Genomic DNA, 14,541 nt, shown 5'->3' with positions numbered 1-14,541 from the left:
CACTTTGTAGGCATTAATGCTGGTCTTGTAGAAGTCAGTTCTCACAAGAGTGGGTTGTTATAAAGCAAGGCTACCGAACCCACTTGGCCTCTTCTATAGGTGACCATTTCCTTTCCTACTTCTTTGCTTTATTGTGCCACAGCCAAGAAGTCCTTTACCAGAGGCCCAACTGACGGGCTGGGTCAATCTTGGATTTTTAGCCTCCTAAACTGTGAGCTAAACAAATATCTTTTCTTTATAAAATATTCAGCCTCGGATATTTTCTATAGGAACAGAAATAAGACTAATTCAATGGGTAAGAAAAGCCTAGAGGTGGATAGATAGTAGTGGTTAGATACTTGCTCCAGGGCATTTACATCTCTCCCCAGCCAACCCTTATGACTGCTCATAGGAATGTGTTATCTGAGAGTCAGGTGTTCAGTCCATTTAGAGGTGCCTGGTCTTCTAGTAGACTTGCCATAGACATCAATGAAAATTTGGAAGAGAAACTCACTTTGAAGAATAGTAGAATGACATTTTACAATGGTTTTATAATTATTTTTTTCCCCACATGGCTTCATCCACAATAGAAATATTTATTGAAGAACATGAAAATGGACAGAAAATTTTTGAAATTTCTTATTTGTCCAGTGTCCAGCTAGTAGCCTTAACTAAACACAAATAGACTAGCAGATATATCTAAATGATATATTTCATTTTTTAAGCTGGTCACAGTGACACATGCCTGTAATCCTAGAGGTTTGGGATGTTAAGGTAGGAGGTTTGCAAATTCAAAGCCAGACTCAGCAATTTAGTGAGGCCCTAAGCAATTTGAAAGACCCTGTCTCAAAATAAAACAAAAAGGGCTGGGGGTTGGCTCAGTGTTTAATTGTCTCTGGATTCAATCCCTGGTACCCGCCCTCCCCCAAATAAAGTGATATGGAATAAAATAAAATAAATGACTGACTTTCATTTTTTAAAAGGCAAACTGAGGTTTATTTGAACATTTGTGCCTATATGCTTATATGATGTTGTTTTCCCCGATTACTTTCTTGAAATATTATTCCCATATACAATAAAGTTCCATGATGTTAAGTATAAGTTCAATGAATTTTGATAAATGCATACAGCCTAGAAATCACCATCACCACTAAAACAGGGAACGTTTCTGTCACCTCAACATACTCTTGAACTCCCTTCAGTCGATTCCCTGTCTCCAGCCTTTGTCAATATGGATCTGCTTTCTGTCATTAACATTATCACTTTCCTAAGTATTCATGTGACGTTATCATACAGTAAGTGGCCTTGTGCCTGGCTTCTTTCTTGTGGCACACTGCTTTTGATGTTCATACAGATTGCTGCATTTAATGATAGCTACTCCTGTCATCACTGAGCAGTGTTTAATGTTTGTACAGGTCACAAATTATCCATTCACCTGCTGATAACCATTTGAGTTGTCTCTAATTTTGGCTATGATGAAAAGGACTGTTATGAAAATTGAATACAAAATTTATATTTCTCTTGGATAAACACCAAGGAATGAGGACTATGGTTTTAAAAACAAGAAATATTTGTTTTCCTATATCAACTATTCAAACAAAATAAAGAACACAAATATTTCAAAATTAATCTTATGTCACAATAAAATTTATTAGTGAGTCCACTGTAAGACAATTGAAGAGTCTGTACATTTTCTAGTCCTAAAAGAGCCACACACAATCACATACATTCAACATTCCAGGATAATACTTAATAGTATGTATGAGACACTGTTTCTTACAAACTTCAATATATTATTAATCAAATAATACATTCATTATTACTATAGTTTGTGATTTTTTTCATAAGAGCAAAAATAAGAGTTGTAGAATCTCCAATTTGAAAAACAGGACAATTTCAATCAGACCATTTTATAAAGAAATACATGTACAAAATACCTACATGTCAACATCAGTTATATTTGCTTTACAGAAGGAAAATACTCTTCATTTCATTTTCCAAATGAAAAACATTTTCTAAATTCACATGCTAGGATTGATCTGTAACACATAGAAATGTCTGGAATAGAAAAATTTTAAGTATCAGAATCCAGGGATATCATGTTTGCATTCAAAAATGCAGAGAAGCCTAACATTAACAAATTATGATTCCACAAAAGTCAAAGTTATGACTTAGATGCCCCTTACTTAAATAATAGTAATATCACTACGAGTTAAAAACTATTGATAACCACTGAATTGTAATACATGCAGACACTGAGAAAATTTCAAGTGCTTTTAAATACCTGTCATTATAAAAATGAATATTGTGCAATATTGTGGTCTCTAGAAAATGATGCATGAAAAGTAAAACTTTAACCTTCAAAGTTTCATTCCAAAGTTACCAAGAAGTCTCAACTTCACTGAATTAATAAAGGTAAAACACATCCCATGACTGACTTCGGTGGTAGAACCTAAAACTTTAATGAAATATATGTAACAAAAATAAAATAAGGAGTTTCCTGGTATGTTATTATACTATTTGTATTCCCTTATCTTAATACTTAGAAACTCCATTTAAATTTTTTAAACTAGACACATAAAATTATTCTAAAAGTATAAATGAGTATTATGTGCATCAATTGACCAACCATCTGCCATGACCTGACAGCATCCAAAATATTTCACCACCTGACAAGATCAGGCCCAGACTGGAGAAGACTGGGGCCAAAGGCACAGGGAGCTCAGGACCACACAGTGGTTAACAGTGCCAGCTGGTGGAGGGGGCACACAGCTGTGTCCTCCAAACCCCAGCACATTTCCGCTTGCATCAATGCACCCAGTCCCGCGGATGGCGCAGAACTTCCAGAATTTCAGCTTCTTTGGAATTCTCCGAAGGTGAATGCATGTACTCCCATCTAAACATGATCAAAGCAGAAGCAAAAAAAATTTGAAAGTAATAATAAGTAACATACAACTCTTAAAATAAGTAAAAAAAAGAAAGAAAAAATAATAAAGAATAAAAACTAACAAAAAAAAGTGTTGCTTCTCTTCTTTACTGTGCTTAATAATGCCTTGCCACCCACTAACTTTTTAAAAATATCTACAGCTAAAGAAATAGTTTTTTTTCTTCATTCTTGAGCATATTTGGGCTAATATTAATATCCCAGAGCCTACATGCACTTTCATGTAAACCAAGGTTTCATAAACTGTAGCACCTCAGATGATCCGTGGGCAGATGGTAGCTTAATTCTTACCCAAAACTCTTCCCAGAGGGGGTGGGAAATCAAACAGGAAGGGATAGTCAAACTTATCCCCTCACATACCTCTTACTTCTCTTTCACCTTTGTCCACAAAGCTCTGTCATTCATTCTATAAAATCCAATATGATTTACCTTAACTATCTAACCATGATTTTCTTATAAAATCGGCAAAGTCAAAACCAGTGAAGTCTTAAGTAAGATACTGTCAGCATTGACTTTCATATTTTAGGAGGGTTAGTCGGTTGGGGAAGACATGTGAGTTATCTGCTTACCGGGCAGTTAGAGGTAAAGACATCAAGATGCTTTCAATTCTGGATCCTGGAGTGAAGAGGCCAAACTTTGTGCCCCGATCATACAGCAGATTAAATTCTACATACCTGAGATGAACACATCAAACAACATTAAGAGCCTGCTGAATGATATATTTCTATTAAGCCTGTAACAAATACTTCAATGTGTGTGTGTGTGTGTGTGTGTGTGTGTGTGTCTGGGGGGGGGGGGGGTCTCTCTCTGTCAGCTGGAACTGGCACAGAGAATACCAGCCTACAGCCCAAAGAGCTTTCCCCATCTGGCCAGCATAAATAAAAGGGCATTCTACCCCATGAACAATCAGATACACATTCTGCCCCAACACAGAGCAGTTACAAAAAAAGAAGGTTATGTTTCCCATAAATAAACAGAATGAATACAAAGCTGGGAACTTTAAGGCACAACAATTAAGGAAAAAAATGGCATCCCTTCTTAGGATAACACAGCTCCTTCTGGTCCTCCCCATGGGCTGATGATTTCATTTCACTGCCTGGAACTCATAAGCACTACTAAGACAGTGTAGAACTTATGTAACTGAAGACCAAGTACAAAGTACAGCTACAGGTAATATTATTAATGATTATAATATTCTAGATGTTCCTCTTTCTTTTTTATTTTATTTTTAAGATATATTTTTTAATTTATAACAGTGAATGCATAACAATTCTTATATGACATATATAGAGCACAATTTTTTGTATTGGGATAATTAATTATGGTTGAATATGATAATCATTATTATCCAAAGTACATGTATGAAGACACGAATTGGTGTGAATATAGTATGTATACAATCAGAGATATTCCTCTTTCTTAAAAACTAGACACGTAAAATTATTCTAAAAGTATAACCACTGAATTGTTATATATTTTCTTAAAAGTGGGTAATAACATTTTTAAGTACTGGTATAATTCATTCTTCCGGCAGATTAACAACAACCTTAATATAGTGTTTTGAGTCTTAGTGCTGTGTTTTTTTTTGTTGTTGTTGTTTTCAAGAAAAATATCCTGGGCATCAACTAAAACTTGGTTCAGTATATTAACTTGTCCAAGGATTCCATTAACTGTCATAGACACAGATATAGATTCCAACTAACTTAAAAATATTAATCCACCTTTAACATCATGGGATGTCAAAAAGTTTCTTCTCCCCAATTTCAAAAGGATAATTTTTACAACCCAAGGAAGTCAGAATGATCCATAAATGTGAAAAATTAAATAAATAGTCCCTCTTTCAGATCATTTTTCAACTACTTCAGAAACTACTCTGCTGGTCTTAAATTTCCTTAGATATTCTCATTTATTCTACTGGTTATTATCTTTAAGCCCATTCATAGCAAAATATTCTTTAGAACCCACAGTAATTCATTTTTAAAATGATATCATTTTGTGTGAAAACTTGTAAAAAAACTATAAAAATTTAAATTATTTTATCCATGCATCCTTTTCTAGTTCTCTCCACTTATCACTGATTGACCTTTACATACTAATGACTATTTTATACCCCCTTATTTCTATTTCAAAAGATAATTTAAGTAAATCTTCTTTTTTCTTAAGATCATGGAAAAGAGGGCTGAGGATATGGCTCAAGTGGTAACTTGCTTGCCTGGCATGAGCGGGTGCTGAGTTTGATCCTCAACACCATATAAAAATAAAATAAAGATGATGTGTCCACTGAAAACTAAAAAATAAATATTTTAAATAATTGTCTCTCTCTCTCTCTCTTTAAAAAAAAATAGATCATGGAAAAGAATTTAATCTCTCAGCTACCTTTTTACTCAATGTTCATTCTAAAAACATGATCCCTAATGGAACGCTGATTCCCTAGCATATATTGATGTACTTGAAGAACTATGTCAAAGGTACTTGAAGAACTATGTCAAAGGTCCTTATAAGGGGTACCCCAAATGCATTCTCTATGTGATACACGTATTCCTTTCTTTGAGTGAATAACACCCCTTCTTCACATCAGCCTCCCTGACTTCCAAAAGGTTTCACTTAGATCTGACCTTGATCCTTCCCATGTATTTATCCTCTCTGAGGTGCCTATAAATTATGAGATTTAATCAACCTTTTTTGATTTAACTAATGCCTATGTTTTACCCTGCTTCCCTTTACCAAAACAAAAATAAGGTGAAAGTCTTTAGTGAGAAAAAAGTGACTATGAGACAAAAGTTCAAAGTCAGAGGAAATAATAGCAGCAACTAAGGACAAGAGACTAGAAGAGGGGGCCAAGAGAGAGACTCACATTAAAAAGAAACCAGAATGACCACTGAAAAGGAAACTCATATTTGAACAAATGGGGCGGAGGAGGAGAAATCTGTAAAGGAGACAGTGCATTATGAAATATGAGAGACTGAAGACAGCACAAGCATCTATAAGTCTCTCCTATGAGGAAAAAGCTATTCTCTTGCCATCTTAGGGCCCAGAGATAAGGGTGGTAGAAGGAGACTGTCTTGAAGAACACTCACACGACACACTGTAGAAAAGAATCTATTAGTGCTATCCTAATATCCACACTTCTAACACAAAAAACACCAGACATGCAATGATACACATACAATGGAATTTTCAGAATGACCTGCCATCATTCAATGTAAAAAAATAAAATAAATAAGAACAAAAAACTATTCCTATTTTAAAACTATACCTCTAAGCAGTTCTAAAAGCTTCATCTGATTACTCCTCACTAAATCTGCCAGCTCTGCAAATGAAATCTTGTACAAAACTAAGATACTTTAGTTTCCACAAAGTTTTAAATTATCCTCTTAAATATGTCTTCCCCATTAAATGACCCTCTATTCTGCAGGTCCATGTTATGTCCCTCTGTGGTCATTATAGTGCCTAACCATAGGAAGCCCACAATAAGTGTCAAGTGAAAGAAGGAAAGAGTGTCAAAAGTATATTTGAGAAATTTGGCAGGGTGGAGGTGGAGTGTCTGTGATGTCCCCAAATAGATGCATGGTTTAAGAAATTTCTGAAAGGAAAAGTTTAATAAACTTTCATTTTTCCAAGTTGATAAAGCTTTACCTCCTTAGTTATCAAAGCTTCGTGTGCCTGAAACAATTAACATAAATTAGAAAATCTATGTCATGAACTAGTGGTATAGATACATTTAAGAGGATAATGAGAAACTGATGTGGGCTGGCAGGATGGATATTTGGAACTGTCCCATTTGGCCACCCAATCAAGCTTTTCAAGCTCAATGCACTCAGCAGGATGAATAAAGTGACTATCATGGCTTACCATTATATAAACCTGCTTCAACTTCCTCTCTTTCTTGTACTAGAAAGACAAGTTTTAGAGTCAAGATGATTCAGTGCCATCTCTGGAATCTTATATGTACCAGCTGTGTCATCTTGGGCAAAGACAAGAAACTTTCCTTTCTATATTTTATCATCTGTAAAATATTACACCTATCACACAGATCTGTTGAGAAAACTGGATGAAAAATACCTAAGATAAGTGTTGCCCACAACAGTGTGCAAGGCTCCAAAATTACTAAGTTCTCATTAAATGTAAGTAATTTCTGCAATTATTTATATTAAAATAACTTTTAAGATGAATGAAAAGTATGATTGCAAATTTAAAAATCAGCAAAGAAATGCCCACATCTTGAAATAAGACTGAAGGACATTGCCAGAAGTCTAACAGAAATTAGCTAAATTTTCTTTAGCAAATACTGCATACCTACTGTACGTCTCTAATGGATAGATGAATCAAATAAACTTTATTTATTTTTAGAATATATTTTACAGTATTTTCAGTTTCATTTGTAACATTTATCTGGTTATAAAATAAAATCAGACTGCATATTAACATCTGCCAAAGACAACCCGACACCCTACCCATTGTAATTAAGGCTTCACCATTTCTTCAGCTGTACAGAGACAATTTATTCTGCTGTTACTTACCGTCCTCTTCTGAGTTGCTGCCACAGCTTCTCCTGGGGGGTGAATAAGTCATCACAGTGCTTTTTCACAAGGGGGATATAAGAAGGAACCACAGCCTGAGCACAGCTCTGCACAAAACGAAACACCTCCTCCTTGGATGGAGAGTCAAGATCATCAAAAAAGATACCACCAATGCCCCTGCGCTCTCCACGGTGTGCTATAAAAAAATAATCATCACACCTGAAAAACACAGCAGGATCAAATCAGGGATCAAAGGAGAAAAAAGACAGACATGAAAATCCATGTGAGCCTCTTATTTCAGAGCCCTATCTTCAATTAAGGCCAGCAAAGTGTCCTTATTTTCTAACCATGAAAATGAAACTAGGACTTTAGAAAGATACTCTTATCTGTAATCAGGCAACTGAATCATGTCTGAAGAATACGGAACTTCAAGGACTTTAGTAAAAAGAGCAGCAGAGTTCAACATGAATCCTGTCCTTGAAACAAGTGCTGCTTTTACAGGAAGCAGGAGGATGGATGTCTTCCAACAATGATGCCAACCAGCGTGTAACCCTGAACTCTAGAGTCAAAGGAAGGAACTGTAAAAAATCTCAATGATCTCTTTCAGCCATAAGATCTGATGACTTTATAGCATGCACAACTGAGAGGGATTGGCCTTCTATATCTGCCCAAACAAGCTTCCTAAGTCATCTCCTAAATGCTAATAGTTTGCAGAATAGTTTACAACTTGCAATAGTTCTGATGATCTGTGTATAATAATGGTCCCTCAACAGAATAAGCTGTTTCAACAAACAAAAACTGTTTAAAAGATCACTTTTTATAGCCTCAAAAGATCAAACTCAAAAGAAAACAAAAACAAAAACAGCAAAAACTGGAACTGATGCACTGGTATAACCAACTCAGTACCTCAGCGGTGTGCTTTCCTTTATATGAATAACATAGTTCTTTTCAAAAGTATGTCCTGAGCAAGGGTATGAAGTCAGCTTTTAATCCAAATCACTTACACTAAAAATTTCTTGTTAACTAGCCTGGATTTTTTTTTTTTTTTTTTTGGTGGTGGTGCTGGGGATTAAACCCAGGGCCTTGTGCATGGAAGAGAAACTCTCTAGCAACTGAGCTAGATCCCCAGCCACTGGATATCTTACTAACTAATACTACTTAAAAGTCATCTCAGTAGAAGAAATAAAAAATCATGACAGTACCCCACCAATACTCCTGGAAGGATGCTGAGTTGTGGGAAAGAGTAAAAACAAAATGAAAACCTGTATCTTTTCATTTACATGCATCCATAGCTTATTGTTTTCACCAGCATTGTTAAATCAAGAAGAGAATATTCCAAAGCTTTATCTTTTGTTAAAAAATATTTTAAAGCTAAATGTCAGACTCCTGAATAAGTGATAATTTTCCACAATTACTAGCTATAAAAACAAAACAAAAAGACAAAATCCCCTCTTGGTTTTCTTTTTAAGAATGGCAATTAGCTCTAAACAGAATTGGGTTCTTTATTCTTATTCTAAACAATTTATGCTAAGATTCTATTTGATTATGTAACAAATATTCTGAGTCTCTTCACATCTGTAAGGGTTATATTCTATCTTTCTAAATCATTTGAGATCAAAAAGAGATGCTGCTACACAATACGTATTATAGACATTCAGATATAAATTGCTAAGTAAATACTTTATTTAAAACACTTAAAATTGGGATTCCACTTATTTTAGTAAGCAAAATATGAAAATAGTTAAATCTTCATAACTGAAGAAGGTGTTTAGTGATATAACAGCTGCCTTCAGGACTCACCAAAGGAATGAGACATACTTTTAGGGTCATAAAAGTGCAATATCTGTACCTACCATTTTTTAAATTTGGGGTAGAGATCTGGACCATGCTGGTCACAAGCCTCCTTTAGAGTTCTGTGAAAATGAACAGCATCCTCTTGGTTCAAGTATGTTGGAGTGAGGTCACATCCACCACCAAACCACCACTGCTTGGTACCTACCAGATCAAGACACTGGGTTCAATGTGGACTCTGAGATTCCACACACTACTGACTGCATTAGCAAACTCAATTCCTCAGCTTAATTTATTAAGCATAATATAGTGAAAATCAAAAACCATTTTACAGCCGGGCGCTGTGGTGCATATTGGTAATCCTAGGGACTCGGGAGCCTGAGGCAGGAGAATTGTGAGTTCAAAACCAGCCTCAGCAAAAGCAAGGTGCTTTTGTAAAAGCTCCCCAGGAGATTCTGAAGCTCCCCCTATTAAAAACCACTGTCACCCCTTCCCTTCACCCAGAAATGGACAAAATACTTGCTAAGGTGGCAACTTACCATTTGAGTATAATTGTTTGATGAACTTACTTTGATCTATTGATTATCAATACAAGTTAACAATTGTTTTTTTGTTTCTTTGGTGCTGGAGATTGAATAGGGTCTTGGTGTATTCTAAGCACTGAGCTATACTCCCAGTCAGTAAATAAGTTTTTGTTTTTTTTTTTTTAATATTTATTTATTTTTTTAAGTTATTGGCGGACACAACATCTTTGTTTGTATGTGGTGCTGAGGATCAAACCCGGGCCGCACGCATGCTACGCGAGCGTGCTACTGCTTGAGCCACATCTCCAGCCCCCAGTAAATAAGTTTTAAACATTAAAAGACTGAACCAAATTGAATAGCTTCAAAATGAAAAATTAAGGCAGTAACTTTAAATGCCATCACCTGTAGACACATGAGCAGGAGTGGGCATGGCACTGCACAGATGCTCCAACAAGTTTTAACAGATGGTTCTGCTGATAGTCATAGGCTGGAATTACATGCACCTGAGGCCTGATCAAATGTATCCTATTTTAAACCAACTGATAATGTCATGGTGACGAGCAAAGCTATGCATGGAGAAATATTTTCTCCAAAAGCAAATTCTCAATTTCAACTTAACTTCATATATGAAGTTTTCCTTCAGATATAATGAACTTATATTCGTAAAGAATCCTGTGTGCACTTCAAAGTTTGAGTTTGTTAAATCATTTTTTTCTGTGCTGGAGGAAATATGGGGAGGTCAGAATCAATCAATACCATTTTCACTTTCCATATCTAGTGAATAATCCACTGTATCTGCTGAGGAATACGCTTTCATATACTTCCTGGAAACCTAGTTAAGGTTGTACTTATTCTTCCTTGCTTTAGATGTGATGCTTTATTATCTGGTTTTAAAATATATATTTTGTGCAATAATACTTTTCAGAGTTCCTGATTCACTTACCATCAGCTTCTTCTACTTCAAAGTATCTGTAGTTGAAATGGATAGTGGGAGCATGAGGATTCTTAGGGTGAATAACAGAGCTCACGCCCATAGCAGAAAATGGCAATTTACCTGGAAAGTAAAATATGTATTGAGCTGCATTCAATTATCTGGCCTGATACAAATGAACTCCAATGTGATTTCTAAATCAATTTTCAAATGCTGCTTTTCAATTTTTTTTCTAAAATATAATTTTCACAAAGTAACTATGAACATCCTTATCAAATGTATCCTATTTTATCAAGCATATGCCCCCACAGAACTTTTTCCAAAAACACTATTTATTTTATAAATAAAACTTATGTGTTGGGGGATGGTGTTGCAAAACTATGAAACACTGTTAAGATGATCTGACTTACCATCTTTAGTCTTCAAAACTTTTCCTCTGCTTCTCATTTGCTTTGCTGCTTCCTCGGAAAGATTCCCATGAACGACAGAAATGCTCACCCCAGCCTTCTCAAAAACCCTCCCATCTTGAAGTACACAGCTGATGCCGCCACCACCTGTTTAGAGAAATGGAAAATAGGGAGAGTATAGAAGTCTGCAAATCTGAGACCTTACATGTAGGTAGTGAGATGAGTAGTTATTTTCCTCCTCTACTTTCCAAATATTCTATAATGGTATATCTATAATTTTTATCTACAATAAAATTAAATAACTAATTTAGCTTTATGGCATGAGCTGTTGATAATGGTCAAATACTGAATCTCACTCATATCTTTAAAGTAAATATTTCCTCTACATTCTTATGACATCACCTAAAATAAATCACTAGAATATTCTCCCTTCAAATATTGCCCTTCAAAATGGAACTCTTATGATATATGAGGGAAAGCTAAAGTTAAAAAATAATAATGGGTACTTGAATGATGTTCTATTATTACTGAATCTAAAAGCTTTATATTGTTTCAATGTTTTTTTTCTCAGTTTACCATGAGTCTTTTGTGTTTACAGATGATTAAAAAACAGTAGATAATAGTAGACTTAAGGAATTCAGAACCTCAGATTGAGCAAGACACACATTAAAATTCAGGCATAAGATCCTTACTATTAGTTTTGTATTTTGTTTTTGTTTTCTCAAGACACTGAGGTCACCATAAGGGCACTGTTTCATGAAGGTTCATGTTTGGCTTGTTTTAATTTTAAGAACTTTAGGGCTGGGTCAAAAGATGACCTATACAACCCCTGTACATTCTAAATGAGAAAACTAAAATCTGGAGAGGCAAAAAAGTTGAAGGTGACACTAGGCATGGTGGCATAGGCCCGTAATCCCAGCAACTTGGGAGGCTGAGGCACAAGGATCACAAGCTCAAGGCCAGTTTCAGCAAATTAGTAGGCCCTAAGCAACTTAGTGAGACCCTGTCTCAAAATAAAAAAATCAAAAGAACTGGGGATGTGGCTCAGTGGTAAAGACCATCTGGGTTCAATCCCCATTATGAAAAAATAAACAAAAGCAAGATCACACAGCTGGCCATAGACCAAAACCATTTGTCCAAGTCTTATTCCTGTTTCAGGCAACATTCTAAACATTTGACATATTTCAACACTTGACATCACTGCACTTAAATTTCATAATATGCATACATAGATTACGGAAACATACATAATATATATACCTAAGGAAACAGGTACAAAAGAGTTAAATAACTAACCAAAGGTCACATAACTAGTCTAATACTTGAGGCTGTGACCTGGTTCAGTGGCCTTCACTTGAAAACATTACGAGATGGAAAACACTAAGTAACCTGACAGAACCTCACTTAATGTGGCTGTAGCAGTATCACAGCTCAATATCTAGTGGTAAATAGTTGCTGTTGTATTCCCCCATTTATGAGCAAGATGTGGGGTTTCACTGTATAGGCAACAGCAATGGTCGCCATTATATGACTCCATAAGAACTGGGTTTGATACTTAAGCATGTTGGCATTAAATAGAAATATTTTTCTAGCAGGAAATCTGATAGGTGCATTTGGCAGAGCCACTGACAAACCAAATATTCCTTGTGGAAAAGAAAAAAAGAAGCCTGGGGTTGTGGCTCAGTGGTAGAGGGCACACCTAGCATCCCCGAGGCACTGAGTTCGATCCTCAGCACTACATAAATGTAAAATAAAGATATTGTGTCCACATTCTCGACAAATGAGACCCTCAGATGAAGGAGTTTGACAAGCATTTTGCATGACGGAGTCAAGTTCCTCTATCTCTAAATGACAAGGACAAAAGCACCTGGAGAAACCGATGAAATTCAGGGAAAACCGATCTTCAGTAACTTTGGACATCCAAACTTGTTGTAAGTAAATATCCCTTAAGATTTCCTTGAAAAGTGTCATTATGGAATTGAGAACATTTTGAAATACCCAGTACTAAACTGACAACAGATCCATCGGGTCCACACCTGCAAGCAGAGGGTTGATGGCTCTCTCAAGTGGCCCCTCTGGGGCATCCCCTATACCACCATCCCAAACCTGAGGCAGGGTCTTTCAGCAACCTGGAGTCCCGCCTTTTTTCCAAGCCCCGCCTCCCTCTAGGGTCGGAACACCTCACCTTCCTTCCTCTCCCATCGGTCCACAGAGAAGCTAGCGACCCCATCTACCTGTGCCAGTGCCTGGCACACCTGGGCCTGCGTCTCCAGAATCAGCAGCTCCATTTTGGTCTTCATGTCGCCTGGCCTCTTCCGCAACTCGTCCAAGTCAGTCACAGGCGAGGCCATAAAGCAGCTGCAGCGTCGGGCCAGGTCATCCTCCTGTGGCCTCTCCGGCGAGGGACTCCGCGCCCCGGAGCTCTTGGGCACCATCTCGGCCCGGTGCACATGCCCGAAGGCGGCGGTGGCCAGCCCTGCCAATCCTGCTAGCGCTGCGGCCAGACCGGTCCCAGGCCAAGGGCCACCTCTAGCCGAGGGGCCATGCGCAAGTCCACGGCTGTGCACGGTGCCAGCCGTGCCAGGGGGCTGGCAGATGTGTCCGGTTGCGCAGCGCTGGGACCAAGCACGCAGCTCTCCGCAGCCGCCTCGCGCCGCGCGCCAGCAGGGGCCTGCTCTCAGCCTGCCCAGGTACCAGGCCATGCTCCGCGCTGTCGCACTAGGCAGTGCCCACGTCCTGGAGACTGGCCTCTTAGCTGGACGGGTTCCTGAACCGGCGACCAGCACTAATGGTCAGAACCTCTAGCCGAGAAGCTCTACTGCCGGTTTGGGCCCCGGGTGGTGGACGCGGAGCAGGGAATGCTGGGAGCTGTAGTTCGGCTCATATCGCCACCTGCAGTGAGCGCCAGTGCTCGCTGGGGACCCGGAGATAAAGATCCTCCCCGCCTTGAAAGGCTGGTTGGACCAGAAAAGATTTCAGCATGGGGAGGTGCAAGAGAGCTGTGGAAGCAAACAGACAGATAAGAGAGGCTTTCTTGTCACGTACAACCCTGGGTGTGCTATCAGCCACAGCGAGAAGGCAAAATAGAGATAGGAGACTGAGAACCAACAGGGAAGGAAATATGGCAGAAACACACCCTCACCTCCACCCTGACCGTCCTGCCTTACATATTCCAAAAAAAAAAAAAAAAGTTTTGAAGAATATAGATCCTACCTCCAGATCTATGGAATGTTCGCAAAAGTGCCGGGGTGCCAATCCTCCAGCGCCCCTAGAACGTGTGGAGGCGGTGAGGGCGGGGCCTGAGGAACTCCTTGCATAAAGAGTGGGAAGTCGGAAAAAGTAGTTGGAAGCCCTTAAGAGAATCCCAGGGAAAGATTTTTCTGTACTCAAATGCTTATCACAGATCTGTACATAAAATCTTGCTTGGCCTTGCTTCTCCAATGTC

General features: G+C 37.8%; 1 protein-coding gene across 2 annotated transcripts; it reads right to left on the bottom strand.

Moving 5' to 3' along the window:
* Window positions 1–1,604: 1,604 nt before the first annotated feature.
* Cpox (coproporphyrinogen oxidase) lies at window positions 1,605–14,068 on the bottom strand. 2 transcript variants are annotated; one of them, XM_021733094.3, is made up of 7 exons: window positions 13,282–14,049; window positions 11,100–11,243; window positions 10,702–10,812; window positions 9,297–9,438; window positions 7,444–7,662; window positions 3,493–3,597; window positions 1,605–2,875 (listed from the first exon to the last, which is right to left on the bottom strand). In XM_021733094.3, the coding sequence occupies exons 1-7, from the start codon at window positions 13,796–13,798 to the stop codon at window positions 2,788–2,790; spliced, it is 1,326 nt and encodes a 441-aa protein (XP_021588769.2). In that variant the 5' UTR covers window positions 13,799–14,049; the 3' UTR covers window positions 1,605–2,787. The 2 variants fall into 2 exon arrangements, with proteins under 2 accessions (XP_021588769.2, XP_077900528.1); XM_078044402.1 differs by lacking the exon at window positions 1,605–2,875 and having other exon boundaries at window positions 3,530–6,814; window positions 13,282–14,068.
* Between the last annotated feature and the right edge of the window lie 473 nt (window positions 14,069–14,541).

This window comes from Ictidomys tridecemlineatus, chromosome 3, assembly GCF_052094955.1.
Source record: "Ictidomys tridecemlineatus isolate mIctTri1 chromosome 3, mIctTri1.hap1, whole genome shotgun sequence".
NCBI lineage: Eukaryota > Metazoa > Chordata > Mammalia > Rodentia > Sciuridae > Ictidomys > Ictidomys tridecemlineatus.
Note: the sequence above shows the minus strand (reverse complement) of the source record. Positions and strands in the feature narration are given on the sequence as shown.